Below are 27728 nucleotides of genomic sequence, written 5' to 3'. Positions count from 1 at the left end.
ATTTGGGCGATTTAATACATACAACCAACCTAAAAGTAGTTTAAAATAATGAATGGAATTTAAATGGCATGGAAGTAGATACAGAAACATGTGTAGTTGGTACAATAATAAGCAGTAAAGGCGGGCCATGGGGTGGCTGTGAGTCAGCGCTCGCGCCAGGCCCGGCTCGCTGCGGCCACATGAGTGACCCACAATCGCCTACAACACGAGCAAGACGTATGGGTTCACTGTTCAATGAACCTACTAACGATTTATTTGTTACGTAAAATCGATAACAACTTTTTATACTAACCTACAATGGCACCATTGAGTTTCTTGAGAAGGTGGAGGTTTGGTTAGTAGTAGCAAGTAATTAGTTCCGATTTGGTATTTGCAGATTTTGGTAGTCTTTATTTTAAGTTCTGTTCAGTAAAACACAATAGTCCTTTCGAGCTGCATAGCAAAGCCACTGGCAATCTAAATATAAAGTCGGTTATATATAATATTAAACTCAGCAAACAAAACACGACACAAAACACCTCGGGCCATAATCTGTCTAATTGAAATTCTTACATCATAGTCAAAAGGTGAACAATTAATCCAAAGGGGCGTTTGGAAATACGTAATAGGCTTTGAGTGAACGTTAAACTGCGCGGCGCATCAGGTTCAAAGAACAAGATCCTTTGTGAATTCAGCGGTACAAAGAAAAGTCGTCAATAGAGCTGATAATCTCCCGAACAAAAAGAATCCGCAGCACGTCGCCCCGCAACAACTTAGAGAAGAAGGCTAACATCAAGAAACTGAATAGATCAACTAAAAATTTATGAAGAAAAATTTGTAAGCCAAAACAGATGACTCCAAAGAACGACTATAATTCAAACCCAAAGATTCAAATCACAACCACAGACACCAGTTTATATTTTCCCTGAAACGCATACAAGTAGTAATAAGCATTTGCAATGCTTTATTGTTTCACGGAACCCATTCCTCAAAAGCAACGCAGACGTGACCGCTATCTAATCTACTATATCTCAGTAACTGGTATTCGGTGACGCAAAGAAACTCAAACACCGTATGTGCAGAAGGTTTTATGGGCACAAATGGGTTTCCAGCGCCATGGCGCGGTGACAGTCGTTACATAACTCGGCCAATTGACCCCGATGACGCGGCCGCGCGGGGAGCGGCACATAAATTATAGGGACTGTTCTCGTCTTACTTGTTGCTTGTGAGATGCCGACAAATTGCCGACACAAATTGGATGAATTTACAAGTTACATCAATGAGAATGTAATCTTTGAAGATATAACCAGCACGTTCGTGGGCGATATTATTATTGTCGAGGCAAATTGGCCGTCTCACAAGAGGAAGGAAAAGATTAGCACAATCCTTACATGTTCGTAAGAAGAAATTTCGTAGCGATAAATAAATTTAGATATGACACAACGACTGGAACGAAGTTCATTTTTAGTTTACACTTACAGTGATGACAATACACGTACGTGGTCGTCTCAGCGGTAATGCTCTTCGATTGTATCAGGGGGATTGTGTCAAAAAAGTCATTAAAGGAACTCATTTATAAATGACAGTACAAGTACAGTGCGGTGAGCCGCAATCGAATACGTTAGCAACTGCTGTAATAAAGTAACACGAGCCATTCTCGAAAACACCGGAAATAATGAAGGTCAGTAATCAAAAGCAATCTGAATGGGCCGGAACATTCATTAGGAGCCGGGCGGCGGAACAATGACATATTTGTAAAGGAAGCGGCGCAAACCAATCGGAGCGGTCGCTTGCGCCGATTAATTCCGGAACATCAAAGCGAGCGGGCAGGGCTGCGAGCTGCGACACGTGTGCGGTTAAAAAGGACACCTTTGGATCGCGGGATTCGCGGGGTTAACATCTGGATGGGCACTTTGCTACAGACCTACAGATATTCCTTCCTGAATCCTCGAGTACACCAAATTATATTTGCGCAGATGATGCGAGTTAAAGCTACTCGCTTTGTAATACATATGTGCGTGCTTTTTCTACTTAGGCCAGCACAAAAGTGATGCAGTCAGCGATTAGCAGGAAAAAAGCAAGTCATGGTCGTGACGTGACACTATTGTAAAATAAGGAGTCACACAGAGCGACAAGCACGAATACAGCCTGTCCCGAGAAGACTAAATCACACCTTTTGCCACTGTTATCTATATAAACGTCTCTGCAGGTCGTCATCTCGCGATCTTTGCATCGTCGCATCAGATAAATTTACAGCTACGGTTCAGTCTTATCTTGAATCAACTTGGTCCAACGTCGCAGCCCTGGGGTAACTAGTCGTGAGGTCGATAGCAATCTCGCGATCTGATACCCTGTTCCTGATTAGCTGCTCCAACAACTAATCGCCTCACGCTCACGCCTACTCGCGGTCGCGACGAGTAACCTGAGCTTTTCGCTTCCGGTATCCAAACTAATTAGTGTCTCATTCCAGCCGAGATCAAATCGGGTGAAGCGAACCGTGCTCGAGAAACACTAGACCGTTAATAAGATAGAACTTTCACTGAAACGAATCAAGAAATAAGATTGACGGCGTTAAATGAAAAGCAAATAATATTAGCAGGAAATTAATTTCTTTGGACCGAAAAATTACCACCCAATAAAACCTGTGATTTTATCAGATGTTAATGTCAAATGGCGTCATTAAAAAAACAAAGGACGCAAAATATGAGCTTTCATATCAAGAATATTAAAACCTAGTGGACGTGAGAAGGCCATTAGTAAATTACAAACAGGAAGTCGTTAGGTAAAAAATAATCTGACATAAAAATAGTGTTAAAAGACGTGTTAACGCTCGCGACTGTCAGGTGTTATCTAAACACGCGTCAGCATTAATCCAACGTCGACTAATTAAACGTTGATGACAAACTAAATCACGCGGCTAATGCAGCCCACTCCAGCAAGCCCGAGACGTTACTACGAGAGGGTTCCGCTGTTCATTCTTCTAAATGAGATTATGTGACAAAAGTTATCATTCTTTTACATCTCTTTTCATCACTTTGATCTTATTACACTAATGCTTTTAAAGAAAACTGTTCCAAATGTACTAAGAACAAAAGTGACTACCAGCTAATTTCTTTATTTATATTTTTAAAACACACAAAAAGGGATCCCCATGAATCCGATAATCATTAGCATCTCTATGTCAACAGCGTATCAAAACGCGGCGCACGCGCCGGCGCCGCGCTGACAGGCGCACGTCGGATCCACGGAGGAATTCGCTCCGAAATAAAAGTTTCAGAACACCGCCGTCGGTCTCTTGGAGTTTTTATGGTAGAACGATTGCGATCAAAGCTGATGCCGTGCCGTGGAACGGAAATATGTCAAGGGTTCAATTTTGAAGACATTAGGAATGTGACTAAGATATTTTGTGTAATTTAAAGTAGATCAAGAAATTGAACTCTGCATTTCAGTGTTTTTTACACGCTTTTATTTAGTTTCACCTGTCCCGTTGTCTGTCTGTCTGTAATCAAATCTTGCAAGTTAAATTTAACCAACTTCCAGTAGTCAGATTGACTTGGAAGGGAACACTTATGTAAATCGCGTGACAATACAATAATCTAGTAGTGACATCCTGGTAGTCCAGCCAGGATCGTCTCCGCAGGACGGAACTCTTCAACGGTTTAATAGCAAGTACATACAGTCAACCAAAAAAGCTTGTTTTAAAAATGTTTTTTTATAGTTAGGTTATAAATATATTTAAGAGACGATTGGGACGGATGTAGAGTAGAAATAATCGTACTACTCCGTCAGCGGAAGATAAGAAGTTCGGAACTAACTTACCTATTTCAATGTTTATTCAAATGCCTAGATCACAAGCTTTCAATGTATTCAGAAGTGCGTGTTCCTCTACTAACTACTATCTAAAGGTGATGTGATAGAGCGGCTTTGGCTTTTTTCTGTGCACTTAACAGCTGCGTTTTTTCTGGTCAGAACTCTAACCCCAAATGCAGTGGGATTACGTCTAATTGAATACGCAATCATAATGTAATTTAATAAAAACTGAAGGATTAGTTCTATAAAATTGTAACGACGTAGGCCATTAGGGTTAATGCGTGGATACTGGATAGCACGTGATCAGCCTGGGAGGAATTTGAGTGGTTATACATTTATTTAATTATTTTTCATTAGACATTAGCTAATTTGCTTGTATGAAAAATACGAATGTTTGTTCTCGGGTCTTGGGTGTTTAATATGTATTTAAGTATGTATCTATATCTATATAATTATATTTTTCTCCGTTGCTTAGTACCCATAACACAAGCTTTGCTAAGCTTACTTTGGGACTAGGTAAATTGGTGTGAATTGTCCCGTGATATTTATTTATTTATGTGAAGAATACTATTAATCAATCAACATCAAAGTGTATCAGACAAATCACTAGAGAAAACTCATGACAAATTCTCCACAACATCTAGCACCCTCTAAACTTTCTCAGCTAAAATCAGCAGCAGCTATGTTAAGCAGACATGCAAGGGTTTCTAAAAAAGCATATTCGACGACAGATGATTTCGTGACACAGCGAGATTGCTCCATCGCAGTGGCATTGATCATTCGACAAGCACTCGAGATTAGCGACTGTGATAACATTCCAGAGTCAGCCACACTCAGCCGGCGAAGCGGCAGCCATCCATTAGTTATAAAAAAATGCTGTGATGATAAACATAGACAGAACATTAGAGACAAAAACACAATAACAAGAGCCGGCTGAGTGCGCTGCAAAAAGCACGCGAGTTCTCACGGCAGCGCATGCATCCCTAAGTTTCCTGCTGATAATAAACACGCCGACAGAGGTTATATACTTAAGTAGTACATTTAGATCTTGAAAATTCTAGTTGACTCTCTTACAACACTAATCCTGCTATGCCATATATGGTAAGGTTAGAATTAATTAGGAGGAAATTAAAAACGGAACCACTAATTTGATTGCATAGCAATCTCTTCGTTTGGGACAGAATCATTGGACCTCATCATCTACATTTATAAAGGATCCAATAAGAAGCTCCTATAAGAAGTTACCTCAATTGCTATTGTGTGTCGTTGACTCATGATTATGATTTAGATATCTATCTGTAGTTGTTGATAGAATCTGGGGTTACTTAACAGAGGTCCAACTGCATAGAACATTAAGAGAAAATGTTTAGTACACAAAAGCAGTTAAATAACCCCTCTTTATGATTCTGCACAAGCATTGAACACAGCGAGATCTAATCAGACAGCTTTGGCATTTTTATGTCCTTGCTAGTTCATTATTTGTACCACACACAAACACATCAATTATGTAACTATTAACTTGCGATGCGCTAATTGCTGTGGACTTTAAAATATAAAATATGTGCGATCACGAGTCATTTTAAAACTGTTTTTAAAACGTGGTTAAAAGTTATTTCCAACGCAGTTATGTTTAATCGCTTTAATGTTAAATGTGTAAAAATATAACAGTCGTGTATAAAGAAACCGCAAATAGAATCCTTTTGGGAGTTGTTTGAAAACGTAAAACAGACTACAGATTACCATTGGAAGGTCACGGGCTCTCAGCTGAACAGAAGCACCCGTGGGAAATTTCGTCAACTCTAGCTAAATATTTAAATGAAATAAAAGCGAAATATCACATACTCGAATTTTACTTAACACGATTGTTCTTTCGTCCACAATTAATCTTTCCTTCCTGCAAAATTTATTGATTGTTTGTTTATGTTTACCAACTGCTTCCAGACCAGAACTGTAGCTTTGTAATAAGTTGTCTAGCAAATGATCGTCTGCAAAAACAACTTACTAAGAGGCACCAGGAATATATCGTACCCGTATATCCATTTAGCGTGAGAGGGAGCACGGGAAGTGCGAAACTGAAGACAATTGGCGACGAGGCGAAGGCCGAGGCCGCGCGATTCGCGCGAGGCCATTCATTAGCTCTAATCAACGACCGGTTGCTTTCGTCTATCCGAGATGCGGTTGATGAGTTTAGATCAGATCAGAAGCTGACAGTGAAAACCCAAAAGAACTGCAAATAGAGCCGTAAATGTAGACGAGCAAAGTGAATCATTAATACACGTTTTATATAAAGGAGAACTGCGCGGGTTAGCTAAGTGGTGCGCGGTGGAACAATCCACCAATAGAAACTGTTGAGAGAGGCTAATCAAATGATCGTGAAGTGATCGAGTAAGCTATTGGTATCTTCCATTTACGATGATAATCATAATCAACAATCATAATGTAATTCAACTTGATACAGGTATATAATGTAGTCAAATTGGAGTTAGTAATTAATTCGCTTCAGGTCAGGAGTTGTCAGTTCAGGGTGTGTTTCAGATCTGATGAAAGTTGAGGTTGATATTGAAAGCGGTTATTACTTAATTTCTCAGGCAACTCAATACCATAGGTCTTATATCGCGTGTTGACGGTGATCACTTGTTAGTGAAAGCCGCGACCCCGCTTGTATCACGACACAAACATTCAGCAAGGTATGTTGTGTACAATCAGAAGCGAAAGTGTATCGAGGTTAAGGTCGCCGGTTTGGCAGACTGTCAGAGGGAGCGCAACACGTGGACAGACTCGATTATCCCAATGAAAATAAATAACTCAAATGAAAGCAGCTATACAAACATTCTAACTAGAGGGAGGTCCATTGGTGAATTAGATACCTACAGGGTATCTTTAAAATTAATCTGGAATGATTCTGCAGGTGGTTATAGTTAATCTGACTGAACACTTGTAAATATTGTAAAGGTTTTTTTTTTAATTTTGAGTTGACAAAGATACCTTTTACAGTCAGTTCAGTTCAGTCAAACTAGCCCAAGCATGTGTTGAATGAAATTATTCCGAAAAAATGTCAGGACACCTTGTATATCAACGAGTGTGAACTTAAATAACTGTATTCATTTAAATGCTTCTGACGGTAAAGTGCCTTAGAGATCAGATGAGTAGGTACTTGTGAACTAGTAAAGGAAGATCACGAAATAAACAAGCTTGTAGAATTCATTGCTTAAAGTTTGAACTTTGGCCTAGACCTAATACATGACTATTTTTTTAAACATAACTGTTAACCGACAAACATGGCAAAACAACCACACTGTCACCGTTGAGCCTTTGACATCGCATTGTGCGAGTGACACGCTTCATACAGCGTGTAAGGCAAGTACATGTAGTTATCCATAACATAACAGACTGCACAATGCCTGTGAATTGAAAAGCGACAAGTACCGTACCACCGGCACGGCGTACAGTCAACCCAGTTAAACGTAAAGCTGCATGTACTTGGTAGAAAATTGATAAGTCTCTTGGTGGAGTAATTTGTATCTTACAAGCGTGAAGTTACAATAAGTTATCAACAAAAGATAAATTGTTTCGACCCCATATTATTATGTTGTTGGCTGTAATCTAAACGGGTTTTACAATTCCTGGACAATGAGAGCTTGATGAGCGCTTAGCAGTGAAGCAGCTTACTATTGGATAGGTTCATCTCAGAGTAGAAAGTTATTAACATACAAATTTCAACTATTGAAGATTTACCTATAAGTAAGTATATATATTGCCATTCCAAATTTATTTAGCAGACGTCTGCGATATCGCGGCGACCTTTAAAACCGGATAGAGCTGTGATGTGGTCGTATTCGAAGGGTGCAACCATATTTATGAGCCGGACTGCAGAACGAGTATCGCAATAACGTCATATCGCGCATAATTGAGTGCCCGAATGCGTCTGAGTTCGACGCTGATTTATAAACGATGTTAAGGTGACTTACAAAATCATAAAAATAGCCAGTTTTATTCGACTGATTTCACCAGGAACATAATGTATACGAAAAACCGAAATATTGCGGAATACATTTGCAATTTAGTATTCCGCGGAGAGATGTGAGACTCTTTACATAAAACGTAGGCGCCGCCTGGAGAATTCAGTCAAAGTCAAAATATCTTTATTCAATTTAGGCTATATCAAGCACTTATGAATTCGGAATTAGGAATTCGGCGTACATACAACTCTTACAAGCTAATAAAAATGCCTTTGTATGTACGCCTATTGTGGTTCAGTGGTTCTGGTTATAATTACAAACGTTATAATAAAATAAATAATAAAGTGCTTTGCGTTCACGGCACATTTTTTGCTACGAAATTTTTCCATACCTACATAAATTTCATTTGTCAAAACTGAATGAAGTATATTGCTTTTCTATACATATATTGACACCGCGACGGCCTTACGCAACCTGCAATTCCCACCTGCGACATGTCAGGCGCATTGCCACCCCAGCTCAAGCAAGCTAACAAAGGCATCATGGCGCGCAATCCTCTCGAGACACGCACCCTCACGACACGACCACCTCGCGCACGACACGACGCATGGCGCGGAGGGAGGTCGCGGGCTACTCGCGTGTTCGCGCATTCATCAACTAGCTCCGCTGCACTATGATGACGTTAGCTAAATCACATTATGCATCATGTAAATTTAAATACGACTCGTATAGTGCAAAACTTAAAAAATGGTAAGACGTCGTTATAGATTTCTTGCCATAAATCTGATTATCGAGCTCAATTTAATTATTCTTTTCAATTCTTCCTTATTGCAACCATTATTTTTCTTCTTTGTTACTATTTATTTATTTCTGCACAATGAAATCATCTACTTACCCTTATAGTCATTCATCATTGCAAATCCGTTGTATTCCATCTTGCAATGCAATGCGATTCAATTGCTTAGATAGATTTGCTGAAGGATTCAAATCAGTAGACAGCAGCAGCAGAAGCTCATAAATATTTAGTATTATTGTATCTCGAGGCAAACAAGAGGCGCATTCAAAATTGATTACGATGCCAGTATTTTCATTAGAAATATCTAGATTCTAGAACACACGACAGATGTTGATCTCGTAAGAGACACAACGTCAGATTCTTTGTCAACATTTAGCCGTGAATATCTTTAACTTCTCGGATCACGCTCAAAAAGCAAACTGACGTGACATTACGAATTACGATACTACGTCTCTGAACTCTTATAAAATTCATGGCTCGAAATCGATAGCTTCGTAGAAACCCTTACTCATTAGGTTCGGGTTCGTCGCTCAAGTTCCGAACAAAGCCCATAGCCGTGTCGCTGGAGTGTTGAACCGTCGCGACGCGACAAGGTGAAATAGGGGACTACAACCGCACGAGCAACCACCTGGTGACGTCAGTCACCTTCATCAGTCGACCTTCGAAGACTGGACTCAAATATATTATATTTTTTTCTGTATTTGATCTATTTAAAAGATCTAGTACATACTTAACCCTGTACGAGTATGTTCACCTTTTAAATGCTTTCAAATTTAGCGAAAAATCCTTTCGCTAATAAAAGTTACAGCTATTAATTATAGATATCTCCAATTTTATTAATGGTATACTGACAAATCACGGTCACGAGGTAATTACGGTCTACATCCTGGAACAAATATATCTAATGAAATTTTAACCGTGAATCATCAAAAAACTGATACCGATAAACTTCTGATATACTTAAAGGGCGTAATTAATAGTTACCAAATAAAGAGAGGCATCTAACCAAGTAGCAATCGCTTGTACTACTCGACTAAATTGAAGTTCAAAACTTCTGCAACAGGTTCACGCATGTAGTCTTTAGAACTACAGGCTGTTTTACAGCTAGCTTTACTTTACAACAACAGATTTGATAACAAGTGGGTGAATGTGCAGCGCATTGCCGCTTGACACCTTGCCGATAGCGCTGTCTTATCAGTCCATCACGAAATAATGCCGCGTGGCGAAGTGCCACTAAAAATAAATTATCGCACTCGATTCCATTCAGGTATGCAACGATATCACTACGCCCTTGAAGTTAAACCCTCCGTTTGTCGCAGGAAGTGGGGATCATAAAAGGCTGCTCATAAGTACAGACAGAATTTTTGATAATGACTTCCATACTATAATACGAGTACGTCTTTCTTACGTCGACTGAGAAGACCAGAGTTACACCTCAAACTCCTTATCTCAAATAAAGTAGACGTCCGAGTACTGTCCTGCACTGTCCCAGTGTTCCCATCTTTAATTTCATGTCACTAGCAATGAACGAGACCGCAGGGTGTCATCTAATGGGCATTAGCATGACAAACGCCTTGCATTTACCTTATCTTACTAACGGTTCATTTAATTCAATTCAATTGTAACAGTTCATTTGCCATTTAAAAATACGGTTAAGGATAAAGTTCAAAAGTTAATTAGGCAGCGTAAAACCCAGTACAATTCTCTGGCTATGGTGAATTCCAGACGGGGCCCGCAATTCGGTGGACTATTTATAGCCGGCCGGCGGAAGGCGGCCGGGCGGCGCGGGCGCATACCGCGGCGTCTGCGGAACTGGGGTATTTCTGCGTACTCCTTCGTCGCTGAGAACCCTGCGCTCATGGAACTAGTAGGCGATTTCAGCTCTGGTGTGTAGAAATAGCCTGTTTTTTTTTTCTTGGATAGTATTATTCCTTAGCTCAATTGAAAGTTCCGTCACGTTTCTTTGGCTCTTTTATAGGTAGGCACGACCTACAGTCAAGTAATGATCGATTACTTTGTTTCCAACAAAACGAGTTTTTCAACAAGAGAGACTCGCAAATTAACGTGCTCTATTCTGATAAAAATAGTTGACATAAACGATAACTGTTAATTAAACAAGTGAAACCGGTACGAAAAGTCTGTGATTGTTTCGCTTTTCAGTCGCGACTGTAGCGAATGATCGGCCCATTCCACGTTCCACTGCGCGAACCGAAACGCGCTTTAGTTCCGGTGCAAAAATACATCGCATGATTAAAACTGTTGGAACTTGAATAGCTCTTTGTTTTTCTTCTAATATTTTTACTTATAAACCGAAGCAAGGGTCGTTAAACTATGCTGGTTAGCACACTAGAACTCAAATTCTCCATGCTTTCATAAGGACCAGATAAACTTAGAGTAAAGTTCATATTCGGCAGGGTTTTTCGTTCGTGTTGTCACCTAAATTCGCGAATTGGACCGAACGCACGAGCGAAAAAGCTAGTCGAGCCACAAGCACGAAAAACTTACTATGTACGGTCAAGGACTTTGATTCATGACTATTCATGAGCCACCATGGAACCTTTTCAGAGGAAAAGTCATTGCGATTTCCCTTGTTAATTAATGAGATGTCACTGTGACGTTTACAATGAAAGTTTTTGTTGTTGTTTACAGTGTGTGTGTGTGTCAGTGAGTGGTGACTCATGAATTAATATCCTTGACCGTACCTAGGTACCTACCCACCTCTTTCTAGCAGTAATAGTTTTACGAAACAAAGGAAAAGCACATAATTAGACCTCGTTGGTCGATGACACTGTTTTAAAAATAGCTAAAACATTTTTGTCCCAGCCCCTTCTGTGACCCGCGACAGCGACCCCTGTAAAAATAGCGTAACCCGTGAACCGCGCGTGCAGTCGCGGGCGGGCGGCGCGGCGCCGGCGCCAATCCCGCGCCGCGACCACACAGTGAGCCGATATCCGTACCTATTTACATATTCGGCAGTAAATGCTTTCCGACGGCGGCGCAATGTATAATTTTGATTTGTGAAAATGAAGTCAAACAAGGAAATTCTAAATTTAAACAAATCTGGACCAATTTTACTGCGTGCAACTGACTCTTAGCGTGAGTTGTTTCAAGTTACTTTAACCATAACCATTGTCGAAACAGTCCTCAAATCTCTTTTGATTGCTGGTTTGATGTTGGCTATGGGTAGACCAACGGATGGACAACAAAGTGATCCTATATATAAGGGTACCGTTTTTTACCTTTTGAGGTACAGAACCCTTAAACAGAAATTACAGGAAGCATGTTATCAAGTTAAACCGTTAAGGAACTTAAGGAAAACGTCGCGGAAGTTTAACAAGTTCTGCGGTTACCGGCCGCTAGAAAGGAGGAAGCGCGGCGCGGACGGAACATGTGCAGTAGGGCCAGCAGGCTGGACTGGATGCAATGAGAGTTGGACCAATCGTGCTCGTCCAACTCGGAAAGGCACTCTTCAGACTTCATCTTTTTTTTATTTTATTTTTTTTATGGTATAGGGGGGCAAACGAGCAAGCGGATCGCCTGATGGTAAGCGATTACCGTCGCCCATGGACACCTGCAACACCAGAAGAGTCACAAATGCGTTGCCGGCCTTTTAGGAAGGAGTACGCTCTTTACTTGAAAGCTTGAAGGTCATATCGGTCAGCGAATACCGCAGGCGATAGCTCATTCCAAAGTTTTGCTTTGCGACGCAGGAAATTTCTGGAAAAACGCACAGTAGAGGACCGCCAACCATCTAAATGGTGAGGATGGAAGTGTTGTCGCGTAGGTCGGTGGCGAAAGGATGCGGCAGGGATCAACCCATGAATAACTCCTCGGAGCACTCCCCGTTGTACATGCGATAGAGGATGCACAGTGAAGCTACATCTCTACGCAGCGCCAAAGAGTCAAGTCGATCGGAATATATACGGTATATATACGATATACTAAAGACTTTTGGTACTTAATTATTTATTTTTACTTTGGTCTCTATTAAGTCCAATTTAGACCCGCAAGAAAAAATATTGAATTCGTATAACATTGCGAGGCCGTTAAAGAAATAAGTTTAAGAGTCTGAAGCGATCAACATATACCGCAACATAATGCAACAACATGCCAGCCGTCTCAGCCTTTCAGCCATGCATAATCAACCAAATCACCATTATATTATTAATGTTACAACAGAGGGGAGCAGCGGAGCCAAAATAGATTTCAACTATTTGATCGCCATTTTTGCACGTCTCCGCTCCACTCCGCCAAAATGGACATATACTTGTGACTGTAGCTTCCCATAATTAGCGGCCTTTGGCATATCATCCATTACTACTAATAAAAACCACAAGAATGGATAGATGCGATTAAAAACGACAACAATCGCAATGTATGTGTAGGTCAAGGAAGAAATAGATGCTGGGGAACCTTTTGATCATTGGGGCGACGTAGTATCGGCAGCGCATGCACTACTACCAACCAAGAGACTTTAAATTCGCTTCTGCATTCAATCAAGGTCATATTTATCAGTGGCGAATAGCCGTTATTACGGCTAGATATTTCTAGACTCCCACCGGGTTGCCTAAGTTTTTTACGTGGTCATTGATGAAAAGTACGCCGAAGCTTGTGTACGCTAACTTCGAGGAGTTGCATCCAAAGAAATAGGTACCTAACCCACGCTCGTCTTACTCTCCATGTTGCCTAACGAAATTTTTCGCTGTATTAGTTTCTACAAACACCTTGTCACTCTCACTATTAAGACAGGTAAGGTTAAACTAAAATAGAATTACAAATAATTAATTAAAAATCTAGCGAATTCTAGTATATAAGTTGAAATGCGTAGCTAACACTAAAGCAAAGCACGGCGCGGCGCACGCGATCGACAGCTGCCGGTGATTGATTGCACTTTTTACGCGGCGCAAAAACCCAGCGCTGTAATAGAACATTATTCGCGCCCTGATGATTTACGTGCGAAATCATGGGTTTATCGACTTATTGCCAATGTAAACACGTTTACTACATTGACAGTGGATAATATCGTCTAACCTTCAGATTATGCCGGTATAGTATACCTACTCGTATCAATATTATTAGTGACAAGGAAAAGAAAACGAGTGATCACCAAACCAGCAATCCCAAAAGAGTATCATGTAGGTAAACATTGTTTAGAAACATTTTCTCCGGCGCAAGTATTAATTTGTCTTACAAGAGGTTCATAATTCTATATGTATAATGTATATGCAAAGAAGACAATGCAACATCATAATCCAGAAAGAAGAGCCTCGAAGCAAAAAAATATAACCCATACCCCTAACTGGTTACTCCTCTTATCCCTTAAAGGGATAAGTCCGCTTTTGTACAAATATCTCAAAGTTTGTCAATTGTGTGTTGTTTCTTTTCTTTTGTACAATCGTTTACATATTTAGACATACATACATATGTACCTGTTTAAACTGGAATCGTTACTAAGTTCCTAAAATAAACTGCAAGTAGGTACGTAAGGTGTAACTCGCGCATAGCAGTTATTAAATTTAGTACCTAATAATAAGGTATACCTACCTAGGTGTAAAGCTGAAAGGATTCGCGATCATGACCACCAAATACTGCTTTCATTTACCAAGATGTAGTCGATGCTACGTCTCTTCTAACGAGGCAGGGTCGCATTTCTTGCCGCTGAGATCTCTCTTATAGTCGCGAGATTCAATAAAACTACGTTAAATTCATAGATTGTTACAATATTGATAGTCCACGATTTAAAGACAGCATCGAGAATTAAATCTCACTGTCATACGTAAATGTCGAAAGCTATCCCGCATAGCCAACTTGATTTGTGTTCGTAGCGGCGATACCTGATCAGGTCTGCGGTCTTCCAGCACTGAGACGCGGTTGCCACTAATGCTAGCAATTTGCCAGTCCTTTTCGGCGGCAGCGGAGCGACAAACGACGCGTCACGCTTGACTCGTGATGCCCGAAACAAACAGCAGATTACCAGCAGATAATCATAAATTTAATGTGATACTCGTACTTGTATAAATAAATGGCGCCATCCCAGACGAGCCCTCGCAATTTGAATTTGAGATACTGATTAATTAAACTTTAATAGAAAAGCAGCTATCAAAAGTTTACTCCTTTGTATGTAAGGCACTCTGATTCATTTGTAGACATGATACTGACTGACCTAAATCCCAGCACTCTTTTGTCGCGCAAAATATAAATGCTCTAGGCCATGACAAATATAAACATAACAATAATTGAAATTAATTCGGTGTAGGTAATATAAAACACGTCACAGCGATATTAATTACCCACTAAAGTTTTTTGGGTCGATCGAGACAAGCCTCAAAAGGCTTTATAAACGATTGCTTCACAGTGATGTGTTAGATCACCTCGAACCGGTCCGTCTCGTTTATGCTGAACTGATACAGACACACTAACACACAAAGCTGTTATATGATCGGATAATATACTATGATATGACTATTTCATTTGCCATTAAATGTTTATGGATTTTGTACAGTATTGACAATTCACATACAAACAAAGAAAGTAGAGGTATTCAAGCAGTTAACCCAGAAAGTGCTACAATGGCAATGCTAATTGGTAAAAAACGAGGGAAAAGAAACGCATTGTTCGTCCGCTCGCTGCGACGCCGTGCGAGTAGGTATAGGTACGTAGAGTACCTATAGGGACCACAAAAATGTTGCGCAAACAAGGCTGGACTTGCAGTTGCAGCCCGGATTGGCAGTTGGCACAGCAAGCCATGAAAGCGGTGTACTATAACTCCAAATAAGTACGAGATCGGTGCGAGTAACGAGTGCGGCGACACCGATGCAATTTCTCCGGTGGCTGCGGCCGGCTCATGCAAATGCAAGCGGACTCGTGACAGCAGCGAGCCTTTTGTTTGTAAAACAGCGCATAAATAATGTTATTTACACAATTTGCCGCGCGACATGTTTGTATGAGAAAACGAAGTTAAGCGTTCGTGATTGAAAGAGAAACCGTGCATTTCAATAATACACTGGTAAATACAGGGGCTGTAACGCGGACGCCGGGCGTGAAATTGTAATGGTCCATGACGATGCTCACGCAGCGGTTGCTGCGTGCGCGCCGGCCGAAATGGCTAATTCATTCTACGCAAAACAAATAAAACAGAAATACATAAAGATAAACGGTTGTTACGATTCGACCGCAATGTCACTTTGAACTTTTTTTTATCGTTAATCGCCGATACCATATATATTGTGTTCGAGTCCCTACGTGTGACACCACTGACAGCAATAAAGTTACGAATGATACATTTTCCGAAATAGAATATAGGTAAGGCGCATTCCGAGAAACGTCCCGAAGGTGTGAGTGCCAACATAACATAGTCGCCGATCTAAATTTCGAGACCGCTTCCAAGAATATAAAGGTAAACGACATGCAGTCTGCCGCGCTATCAGCAAGCTAAGCTAATTAATGCACTTCGGACACGAACACTCCAGCTACGATTTTCCAATGATGCAATTTACATCTTCAAGCAGAAATAAAGCAATTACTACAACCGACACATTCACACGTAATGACGCCATTGAAATTATATGAATATTCATGAGCAATAATGGTACAGATTTATTTTTAAGTTTGTGTCAATCTGCATATTTTGAAGTCTTTGTTTGTTTTAAAGGAGTTAAAACGATTCGTGACGCAGGTTTATTTCGATGCGAACATATAAGATGCGAAAATACCAAAAGCGGCGGATGAGTAAGCCGTCGTGACGATGCGACACGCCAGTCGTCATCCCGCACCAGTTCTACTTCTCAATTAACACCGCTCATCGATGGAACAATGCGAAAATTGAGTAATCAATAAGAATGTGATCGGATAATGAGGATGCCGGTCATCAAGGTCAGACTAATGATGTAACCGCACACCGCGGCCGCACAACAACCGACTTCAAACTTCAATTTGGCTCCGTGCTTTTATTTAGTAATAATAAACCCGCATAAGTTTATTGTTGCGCCGACGTCAATCGCAGTTATCTCGTAACCTCCACAAAGAAGGATGACATCACGATAACGCGACTTAATGATAAAGGCGATGCGACTAGTTTTGCAATGTATTAGTATTCCTATAAACGTTAGCTGACCTTTCTTAGCGTGTTTCTCGCGTTCCTTTTCCTTTTCGCGCGCCTTCTTGTCTCGCTTCTCTCGCTCGAGGCGCTCCTTCTCCTGCCGTTTGAGCTCCTTTTTCATGTCCTTGTCGCTGCGCTTCGACTTGGTGTCGTCGATCTTCTCCGACAGGATGAACGTCTCCGTCTCGACCTTGGCGTCGGGCTCGTCCTTCGGCCTCATCGCGTTCGCGACCCTCCCTCGCTACGACTCACACGAGGGTAATGTAATTATAGAAACAGAATCCCGTGTAAATGCACTCGTATTTATCTCGACGTGAAAAAATTGGATTCGGCACAGACCGAAGCGGTTATCAGAGACTCGGCTCCACGGCGCTCGCGATTGGCGAAACCGTATCGAAGTTATCACTGGCACTCGTCAACCGTTTCGAAATTCGGGGGACGATAGCACGATCGGCGGTCGCGGGTGTCGCGAGCGGTGAGCGGTGCGGTCCGTGCGCGGCGCGATCCGGGGAGGCACTGCCGCGGCCGGCGCCGGCACAACGTGCGCGAGCGCCGCGTGGGAGCGTCAAACTCTAAAAATAAAACCTTCACTTCCTATACAGCATATGGAATCAGAAGACGATTTATGGCCAATGAACCCATGAAAGCTTTTCGCGGCATATGACTAAGGCGGCTTCGGAAACGGAGCACTTCGCTGCGAGCCGTGTTTACGCTCGATTTCGATGTCAAGGTCTCGAATTAGCGAATGGAGTTTTATCGGCAAATGCTCCGGCAATGCCAATGTCTCCGGGCGCGGTGGCGGCTGTCCGAGTTGTCCAAGCACGGCGGTGTCCGACTCCGCTAATGAATGACAAACCAAAATAATTGAATGCAGATAAGGATGGCAATACAGTCCATTGTGCACCGTGAAGCGACTCCGGCGCAGCAGCGCGGTCCCGCGCCGCCAAACAAGGCATCGCCGCCGAAACAAGACGAAAGCCGGTTTCGAAAGCCCTGCACAATCCGACAGTTACCCCGGCGATCAGTCTGAAGATCACCTTGAGAACGTTTCTCCTGATTGTGACATGCTCTGGAATGTATATTTTCTTTCTAATAATGTCAAGGTCCGCTCTAATCAATACATGTATGATAAGTCCGTAAAGATAAGGAACACCAACAATGTTAATTATATTTTCTCAATCATTTGAGCTAGTCATGCGTGATTAGTTTTTGTTAGAATTAAGTTTAGTTAAAAAAAAAACATTTATTGAGTATGATCAGACCAAACGAATCCCCGCGAATGTAAAAGTACCTTATACGTAATCCCATCTCAAGTGGAAAATTGTGAGATGAGGGCGTGGCGAATGAAATCGATGTCGGGTGAAATGACGTCGTCGCGACGACAAAGGAAGCGGCAACACAAAAAACTTGTTCCCAGAGCCTGGTGAGGCGTGACCGCGGCCGCCGACTCCAACAACTAACTCTACTTTAGACCCCTCGTGATTTGTCTTTAAAAATAGCCTCACCTTGAACTCTCTACATAGAGCAGTTTATGAGATCTGTTTTTAATTACTGCTCAGCTGACGGTAATCACAGGCGGTGAAAAGCAAAGCAAACCAAAGGATTAAATGCATTAAAAACCAGTGAACTACGACCTTAGCCAGTTATCACATGCTTCCTATCACAACAATGCACTTAACGAAGAAAGTAAAAACTCCCTGTCGTTTTGGTAAATCGAGTTTCCACGGGATATGCTGCGCGCGATTTCTACCCACTCATGGTCTTTCCTTCCACGCAGTGATAGAAAACTGAGATGCCATCCGCTCCGCTCGAGTTTTCACATCTACTAGGCTGTCGTGTACCTTTTCCGCGTTTCCCATCGCATGGGAATTTTAAAGACATCCGGCCGAAATGACACATGATGTCGATTCGTGAGTAGGCACCTAACTGTCATCTTGCTATCATAGATAGAAGATGGCGTTTTAGGATTTGTTATGGGAAAATCATAATCATTTTTTAATTGCAGCAAAATTTCTTTTCACGTTTTTTCACGAATTTTATTTTTAAAGGTCTTTTTTTTTTCATGAAGCTTATTTTCATATTCGCGTTCTTTTTGTGTCGCATTTTTCCCCGTTTTTCCCCAATCCCAATCGGTACAGAAACAGTCTCGACGAAGCTCTGCTCACGCGGATCCTGGGTGGTTTTGGCCCTTCGGGCCGATGCAAAACTAACATAACCTAAACCTACCTATGAGCCGTTAAACCTGGGTGTGGTTTACTAGTGGGGTGCATAAGACTCGGTGGAAAACAGCTAGCTCTGTGATACCAGGGCTCCATCGACACTGCTTCTGTGTCGATTGGGATTGGGGGGAAACGCGACTGGAAAAAAATGCGACAGAAAAAACGCGAATGTGAAAATAAGCTTTATTAAAAAAGCAGACTTGGAAAAATTTGCTACAAAGAAAAAACGATAATCGGAAAATAATCTAACAAACCCGTTTTAGTGTTACAAAACAATCGTGTTAATTTAGTAGTATTTTTTTAGTTATAAAAAATGCTTAGATATGAAATTAAAAAGCATATAAAATAGGGTGTCAATATTTTTTTCTCTTAGTTCTGTAGCGTAGCAATAGCAAGTCAGCATTACTAGGTTCTCCGTGAAAGAAAAGCACTTAACAATAACGAAAGACATCGGTGTCATGCGACGTTTACTATTTTGCAAATATGATTAATGTCGTCCCGTTGAAACTAGCAACAAGCGTGCTCGAGTATTATACTCGCGATGACGGCTGCACGCTGCAGTGTGGCCGAAACGTCGAGGTAAATTTGAGGAATTTAAGTCGTGATCAAGTCCCGAGTCCCGAGTGTGCTAGTAATTAAATATGAGAGAAAATCGCGAAACTCTGGCGAACACTCGACGGAGACACGGCGGAAACTAGAATATTTTCGTTATAAAATGTTATTTGGTTGTAAACAATTTAAAGACCCGAGAACCTAGAAGACCTATAACTAACGTCACCTTCGTTAGCTAGTACCCACTTGCTTCTGGCCACTAAATGATCGCTAGTCGGACTCGAACCTGAATACAATGGTCAACCCAGGCGTCTTCCCGTCGCTGTAATGAAATCTGCTAACTCCGTGATCAATTTGCTTGGAGAGAAATCTCTATCTATTCCATTTGCATATAAACGTCAAATATAATCGATTGGGCACCTTTCTATTAACACTGATTGCGAAATTTATGCGGCTGTAAATCCTTGGAAATTGCCGTATAATTGGAGGCCCAAGACGTTTCTAAAGTAGAGTTGCAGAGCGCGATCAATAGGATAGTTATTATAACATTAAATAAATCAATGTTGCCTCTGAAAATACTTATTTGATGTTTTTAAACAATATCTTGAGTTTCATATACTCAGCAGAATATACGAGTATCGGACTGTTTCAATATTACAGTACCTATGGAATGGACCTCCCTCATCACAATCACAATCTAATTCACCATTTCTTTCTACTGCCACCTTATACCGTTTGACAGATAGATAGTGATTGCGATTTCAACATTGCTCGAGACAATTACTACACTGGATTCAAATCTCAGCTAGAGTAGGCACTAGCGAGTCTTGGCAGCTTGGCAGGAGCAATGTAATGTAAACCTCGTTCTGGCAACTTGCAGCAACGTAGATCAAAATTGAATTAAGACGAAATGTAAAGCTAGGTCCATTCGCACGAATACGTGGTCAATATTGAAAACTTTTTAATAAAAAAAAATAAACCGCTGAAAAAACTGAAACTCAAATAATAGTTAACCTTTTTTGTTTAAACTTTATCTAGCTACCATCAGCCAAATTATGTGGTCTACCACCCTTAAGTTGATAATCGTTTGCATGTCATAAAACAATAATGCCAATAGACGTATCTGTCAACTTGAAAGTTCGACTTTAGCGACATATTCATTTGACAGGAACTTGTTTAAAAATTGATAGACCACTTATTTGGCTAATGGTACCAGTTTGGAGTCGGTGCCTCAGCCAGCACGAGCCAGGAGTGATATAAGCCCATCAGGTAGACGACTGTAGGTCCACTCCTGCTGGCTAGTACTGAGGTATCGATTAAAGTCATCGAGGACCAACTTCGAGGTATACCCTATCGAATAAAAAAAGAATTGTCAAAATCGGACTATTCTGTAAAAAGTTATGCGCGATATCATACATAAAAAATATATATACCTATACGCGACTTGAGTGAGAACCTCCTCCGTTTTTTTTTTTCGCCGGTTAAAAATGCATTAAGTATATCGAAAAGAACAAAATAACAGAAGAGGAAATTAAACCATCCCTCATTATTTCCGTGTTGATGAAAAAGATAAATACGCAAAAAAAAACTACTGCGAGAATCGATTTAATTAAATTCTCTTCACATTTCCAAACAGTCGTGAGTTTACAGAGGTACAGATAGAGTAGCGATAACCGTTCCCTGATCGCTATCACACACAGTTGACTGTACAGTGTACAGGAAGGCATTAACTTGGTTACTGAGGGTTATGCAATTGCGGGCACTTTCTCGCACAGCCATTTAATAAATATGATTGACAAGCGACGGAAGCACTTGGTTACTCTCCGCTCATATTCGTTGACATTACTTTATTGCTCAAACATCGGTAATATTTATATTAAAAGATTGTGCTCATGCTCAAGGCGGCCGGCACAGTTCCCCAGCGATTTAAATATTATATTTATCTCCTTTAAGAAGTTTACAGAATTACTTTTAGACGACAAGTGACTGGTTAAGGTCAAGGAAAACCATTCAAAGTGAGCAAAAAAGAACTGTCTGATCTCTGGACAGAGCGTCAGAAGGTCTTTTCCTAAGTCTTGACTATAAATTAACTACATAACATTTGGTTGTCCGGTGAACGGTAAATCACACCAAAAGGTTAGGTCAAGTTGATGTTCTATTATTATTATTAAAGCATCTGGTCCGGGACCTAGTGCAATTCGTTTTAACACGAGGTAACTACTAAATAAGGCCGGTGTTTACTGTCAACGAGGGTGCATTAAACCCGCTGCCTTACTCGCCGAGACATCATATTCCAGTCGCGATCGAGAGCAAAAACTGCCAGTGCAGTGAGGCGCAACCTGACTGGATCACGCCGCGCCGGCTGCATTCACTGACGTAACGCCTAGCTTACAGGAAATCGACTCATTCCACTTCTGTCCTCCCAAAATGCCCAAAAGCGAAAATTGAAATGGAACTAGATAAAATGAGCAAAAGCATGTCACACACGCGACTCACACGACTGATGTAATACGTATGTAGGTAGATAAATGTAAAATCCCACACAAATATAGAGACACATTATGACAATTAGAATCGCATCGTTTCTGTTTTTTGTGCAATAAAGTATAATGGTTTTATTTAGTTTCCAGAATCTACTATAAAATCACGTCATTTAATCATAAACAAAGATGGCCTCTTAAATCTCGAATCTTGTTTTGTCGTCTCGACCTTGACGCGAACATCGTCTTTTTTAATGTATTACGGAGTTTAAAACTGACAAGTCTGTCCTTGTGGCCAGTCAATAATTAATGTCGAAGTGTCAGACGGAGTGGAGCGATGGCGGTAGCTTTGTGGCGGGTTGACTGGGCATTATAGCTGACATTATCGGCCCCGGGTGGAGTCTGCCACTCGGCCACTCGCGGCTGCTTCGTGAGTTTTAGCTTCGGCCCATCGTCAATCTCGGTCGATAGCCGACGGGTTGTGGAACGACCTAGCACCGACACTAGTCTAGTCACGCCCTTTACACCTGCCCGCCTGTTTCCGTCTAGGACGTTTGTCAACGTCAGGGCTCGGCCGAGGTGTGCCAATCGCGTAAATATTACGAGCGATAATGTACCCGAGAACTGTGTCGAACAAAACTATGCTAATGGAATAAATGGAATGTCGGAAAGATGTTTACAGAAACATGAAACACGATTAATTTTAATGTGAAATAAACTAGAATATCCCGGAGGAGCGTGATTATTTGCGTACAAAAACAAACCTGTCACGTTCGGTGAGTTTCTGGGCTATATTGTCTTCCGGCGGATATTGCTATTTGAGCGGGAATTTCGAATTAGTTATATGTTGATGGATGTGACCTTATTTTATAAATACTCGTAGATTAGGTAATGTATCAAGATGGGAAAACTCATGTCATATCTCTGTCATGGTCAAGAAGGCACCCTCTAAAGAATGATGAAAATGAATGTAGAGTCGTAATCATGTTTCTTTGCATTGTGAATCCCTTAAATGCCTTGTTGAGATATTTTTAAACATCTAGTCCGCTTTGGCATAATGATCGCGACAGTATAGAGTACGGCAACTACAGCAAGTATAGACAGTACGTCTGTGTGTTGTGTACACCTCGCGCGTGCCGAATGTGTGCCGGGAGCGGCGCGCTCTATAAGGGGCGCTTCCGGGAGCGCCGACCGCCTCTACCGGGGACATTTCGCCGGCTCGATCGATGACATCCAATTGGTTTTTCAAAAACTTAAGTGAATAACTTGATCCGTTGATTATGAGCACTATGAGCATGTCATTGTTAAAGATTTCAAAGAGTTGGTAACTTTAAAACCGACGCATATTCTTTAGTTTCGGAGTATAAAGCAGGCAGACGAAAATGACGGCCAACATCCATGTTATATACCCACTGATCCAAAAGTTAGAGTTCTGCCTTGCTGGTTGTTGAAAGCTAGTTAAATATAGCATAGAACATGAACATCAGTCACAGGGAGGTCCAACTTCGAGAAAGAGGTAAATTTTCGAACCCACCCAACCCGGCGGGCGGAGCAGCGTTCGGTAAACAACGCGTTGCCCAAGAAAAGCCTTTAAACAGGGTGTGTTGCCAATGGTAACATTGATAACACATGGAAATGCGACGTGGACCTTAAGTTCTGGTAGAGATGATGCTGATTATGAAATAAAATAAATACAGCAGAAACCTAACACATTATTGCTACCTATCAAACATCCGGTTTGTTAGGTTATCTGACGGAAATGCGAAGGCATTCTTTGTTACCAACACGAAAACTTATTAAACACCAAACAAACACCTAAAATAAAGGGCGATTACTAATCTAAAGCACCAATTCCGGAAAAAAATTCCTGCTCGAGCCCCATTTCTGTGATATTGGAATTATTCGACCAATTAAACGAGTACTAACAAACAAACAAATTAATTGAATCGCGCGGTAAAGTTAATTGATCGCATTCAGTACCAACACTAGTGAACTCGCAGGGAGCAAATAAACATTACTCGAGGTTATTCAAACAAATGCTTACTATTCATATAAAAGTAACATTTTCTGTGGGCTTTTCGTGTGCGGTCTGGTCAAGTGGTCACATTCCACTAAACTGTTTTTTGAATTTGATGAGAGTTGTACAATCACCTTTGTGTATATGTTGTAATAAGACTGAAGACCTTATTCATTTTTTTTTTTTCTTTTGGAATGTGATCAGAATAAAGACATCAGAGACAAGTATTTGGATGGTATGGGCTTGTTCAATGGAGGTGTAAATGTAATTCTAAGTCGACTGCTTTCAGAAGAAGCGATGCTGATTTACAGGTTCATTAGACAGGCCTTTGCATCCAGAGACGTGGTTTCAGTGCAAGGGAGAGCGTGCAGCTTAAACCGCTGATACGATTGAGATGGAAATTGATATGGCGATAGCTTGAGACGCTGGGGAAGGACGGAAGGATATAGGATAAGTTTTATCCCGGAAAATTGCAAAGCTCCCGCGGGATAGCGATAAACGAATTGGCAAACAAAGTCGTGAGTAAAAGCTAGCACTACAAAAATGTGAAGCTAAAGGTGCCCCTACATGCAGTCGCTCGTTTGCAGCGATAAATCTGGTCACGTGACCCCATTTTGAAGGTGATTTTGAATTTCCCGCGACTCGAAAAAGTAGCGTCAAGTCGCCGCGTCGAGCAGCAGTGACAAGATGGCTTCTTGCAGGATTGATCTTGGCCTTGGAAGCTGATTTCTTTATCTCATTTAGTAGCAGTCGTGGCAGTGATACAAATAAAAGCTTTGTCAAAATTGAAGAGGTTTTTTTTCCAGCGATAAAGCTCAACATTTTCAGCTTTATCGCTATATGTCACGTGACCAGATTTGACACTGGAAACGAGCGTCGAGCGATTTCATGTGGCCGCGGCCTAAGGTGTACTTAGTGTCAGTGCACAGCGGGGACCGTATGGGCAATACCGTTAATCGACATTTGTAACAAATATTATTGGCCAGAGTGTGTCTTATCAGCGAATAGCGGTCAATTGCGAAACAGCCAATCGAGGCACGCGTAAAAACATCTGGATTGATTGAATAGGGGAGATACGAGGCCAGAGGTTTACAACCAGGAAACGCAAAACTCCAAAAACAAAGTTATAAACGTTACTTTTGAAGAATCAGTCCTATGATTTTAAGAAAGATCGAGTAGCACTGGAAGTTTAGCTCAGCGGCATAAAAGAAGAGTTTGGCATAAATATAAAGGATGGGTTTGAGCCTAAATGAAATCTATCTTACATATATAATCAGATATCATATATATTTCGTGTCTAGAATGAGGCTACCCGGTATAATATGGGTATAAACAGGGTCGCCTCATTCGTGTAATATCCGGCGGCATTAGATTCGTTTGCGAAACATTATACGATTGCCTATATTGCTGTCTAATGAACCGGTCCCTGTCTCGCCCCTAAAGGAAGTTAGGCGATTTAATATGACGTTTAATCAACAAATTAGACTGGAAATTACGTTTACATCTTGGTTGTATGTCTGGCCAATAACGTATGTACGTCGATTTCATAAACTTGTGAGCAAAATTTTGATGAGAAATATCTGAAGAAGACGTGTATACATCTATATCTGTGTGTATACCATAATCATACAATAAAGATATTATTATTGAGAAAGGGATGCTTGGATGGTTTGGGCATGTTGAGAGAATAAATGAAAACAGATTGACTAGGCAGATCTATACGACGAGCGTGAATGGGAACGTTGGAAAAGGAAGGCCTAGACGAACGTACAACGAACAAATCGAGGACATTCTGAAGAAAGTTCGGATCAGGAGTACTCTAAACCGATGTGCATGCATCAAAAGATTGATGAATGTAGAGGAAGCGAGAGTTGTATGCCAGGATCGTAGCAAGTGGAAGGATGTAATCTCTGCCTAACCCGCTGGGAAACAGGCGTGATTTTATGTAATATAATGTATTATTATTAAAAGTTTGCCTCCCAGTCTGTTACTTCTCTTGAGCCATGTTGATCAAAAGTCGCTAAGGAAAACAATAACTGATGCAGATTGATGAGTCTCCTCTTGTCTATTTTGAAAGTGGTAGCAAAACATATGTTAATGCTTAAATATTATTTAGGTAGATTAAGCAAAGATAATTCAAAACCTATCTGATTATCGAATTGACTCACGATATTTAAACGGAAAGCCCTATCTTATCTTTATAAAGCAATAGGTTCAAATCCGCTGGTGCAGTGGCCAGTAATCCGATGTTAATAGAAACACGTAAAGCGCCCCGCCCTTAGGCATACGAGTAGCAATCGCTAGTAGTGTTTGTTGTATCTCTGTAATCGGGTTGTGTAACAATGCAGCGCGAAGTTGTGACTATTTTTAACTCCATTTGAAGCAATGTTTGATAAACAGTTAGTACCTATAGCAGTCCGAAGTTTCGCATCTCCCTGCGAGACGGTGACATTGGCGTCATTCGATGATAGTATTCATAGTTATCAGATCGAATTCTGAGAAAACAGTTTAATCTTTGGTGGTCTTCACGACTGTCGCTAGGCTCTTTTGACTTTTGGCTTTTTTGACATTCATAAGTGCTTGTTATAGCCTAAATTGAATAAAGATATTTTGACTCCCCGACTCAGAGTGAGCAGCTCATAATCATATCAGCCGTAGGACGACCACTGTTTGACATAGGCCTCCAACATCTACCTCCAGTTGCCTCGGTTGGAAGCAGCCTTCGTCTACCGCTGACCTGCGGCTTTAACCAGGTCATCCGTCCGTCGTTGGTGGACGTCCTATATACGCCGCGCTTGCCGATCCGCGGTCTCCAGTCGAGATCTTTCGGCCTCAACAGCCATCTGTTCTACGTGCTATATGGCCTGCCTTGCTATTTCAACGAGCTAATTCGCTTGGCTATGTTGGTGGCCCTCGTTCTTCAACGTAGGTATTCTAGGTATCTCCTAATTCCTGGTTTGATCCCATTATCCCACAGAGAAACCCCGAGCATAGCTCTCTTTATAGGTCCTATCTATATAGTGAAGCACCACGTCTCGAATCCATGGTTATCACTGGTAAGTGGTAAAAAACACTGGTTAAAGATTTCTGTGTTCCGGGAAGTATCTATGAGAAGTTATTCAGGTATTTCGGTACTTTAATTGGGCCAGCGTTCGACGTGGCGATATCGATATATGGGAATAAATCAAACAGTCGATTTTATGTTCTAAACGCGTTGATTGCATTTAGTAAGATTAGTAAGCTACTGCTCGACAGATGGTACTAAACGCAATGATTGATTTAATGTGATACACTGCATGGGCGACCGGCGTCAGAAAAGCACTAAAACATGGTGTTAAATTCGTGGAACTTGCGACACTTTAACGCTTCAAATAGGTTATTTGAAGTGTCGAATTCTTTATAAATCTCGTTATTCGATTCCAGTGCTCTCTTCTCAGAAAGGCCCTGTTTAAATTGGGCGTGTATGTAATGATTTGCATAACAACATTTATGCGTACATGTCGACATAATTTATAATTGCATAATAAACAAATAGTACATATAATAGTAATATTGATGCCTAGAACCCACAATGTACTTTTCAAATAACAATAAAACATAAACGAGTGAGGCAAAACCGACGGAGGCGGAGCTCTATTCCACGTGCTCGAGGCGCTTAGAAGCACTAGGTAAACTCGTTATAACTAACCGACCTTTATGACAAAAATTTAAACGTTGTGCTTTTCAACATTTGGCACTTTGTTGTTATGTTAATCGTTTACCTATTATGATTTGAGTTATTAGCCGGAACGTAATAACGTTCAGTTTTTGTTTATACC

The 27728-nt window shown here is 41.1% G+C and overlaps 1 protein-coding gene across 3 annotated transcripts in view; it reads right to left on the bottom strand.

Annotated features, from left to right (window-relative positions):
• Unc-115a (actin binding LIM protein Uncoordinated 115a) overlaps window positions 1-17182 on the bottom strand; it is a 66940-nt gene extending 49758 nt beyond the window's left edge. For 2 of the 3 annotated variants that reach the window (XR_012452903.1, XM_074107101.1), the window contains exon 1: window positions 16658-17182. Coding sequence is in view for 1 of the 3 variants with exons in the window: in XM_074107101.1 (XP_073963202.1) it covers window positions 16658-16862 (205 nt within the window). In the remaining 2 variants the exon portion in view is untranslated. The remainder of the gene's footprint in view (window positions 1-16657) is intronic. The other variant, XR_012452902.1, reaches the window with a different exon arrangement.
• Between the last annotated feature and the right edge of the window lie 10546 nt (window positions 17183-27728).

Source organism: Choristoneura fumiferana, chromosome 25 (assembly GCF_025370935.1).
Source record: "Choristoneura fumiferana chromosome 25, NRCan_CFum_1, whole genome shotgun sequence".
Taxonomy (NCBI): domain Eukaryota; kingdom Metazoa; phylum Arthropoda; class Insecta; order Lepidoptera; family Tortricidae; genus Choristoneura; species Choristoneura fumiferana.
This window is presented reverse-complemented; position numbering and strand designations above follow the sequence as displayed.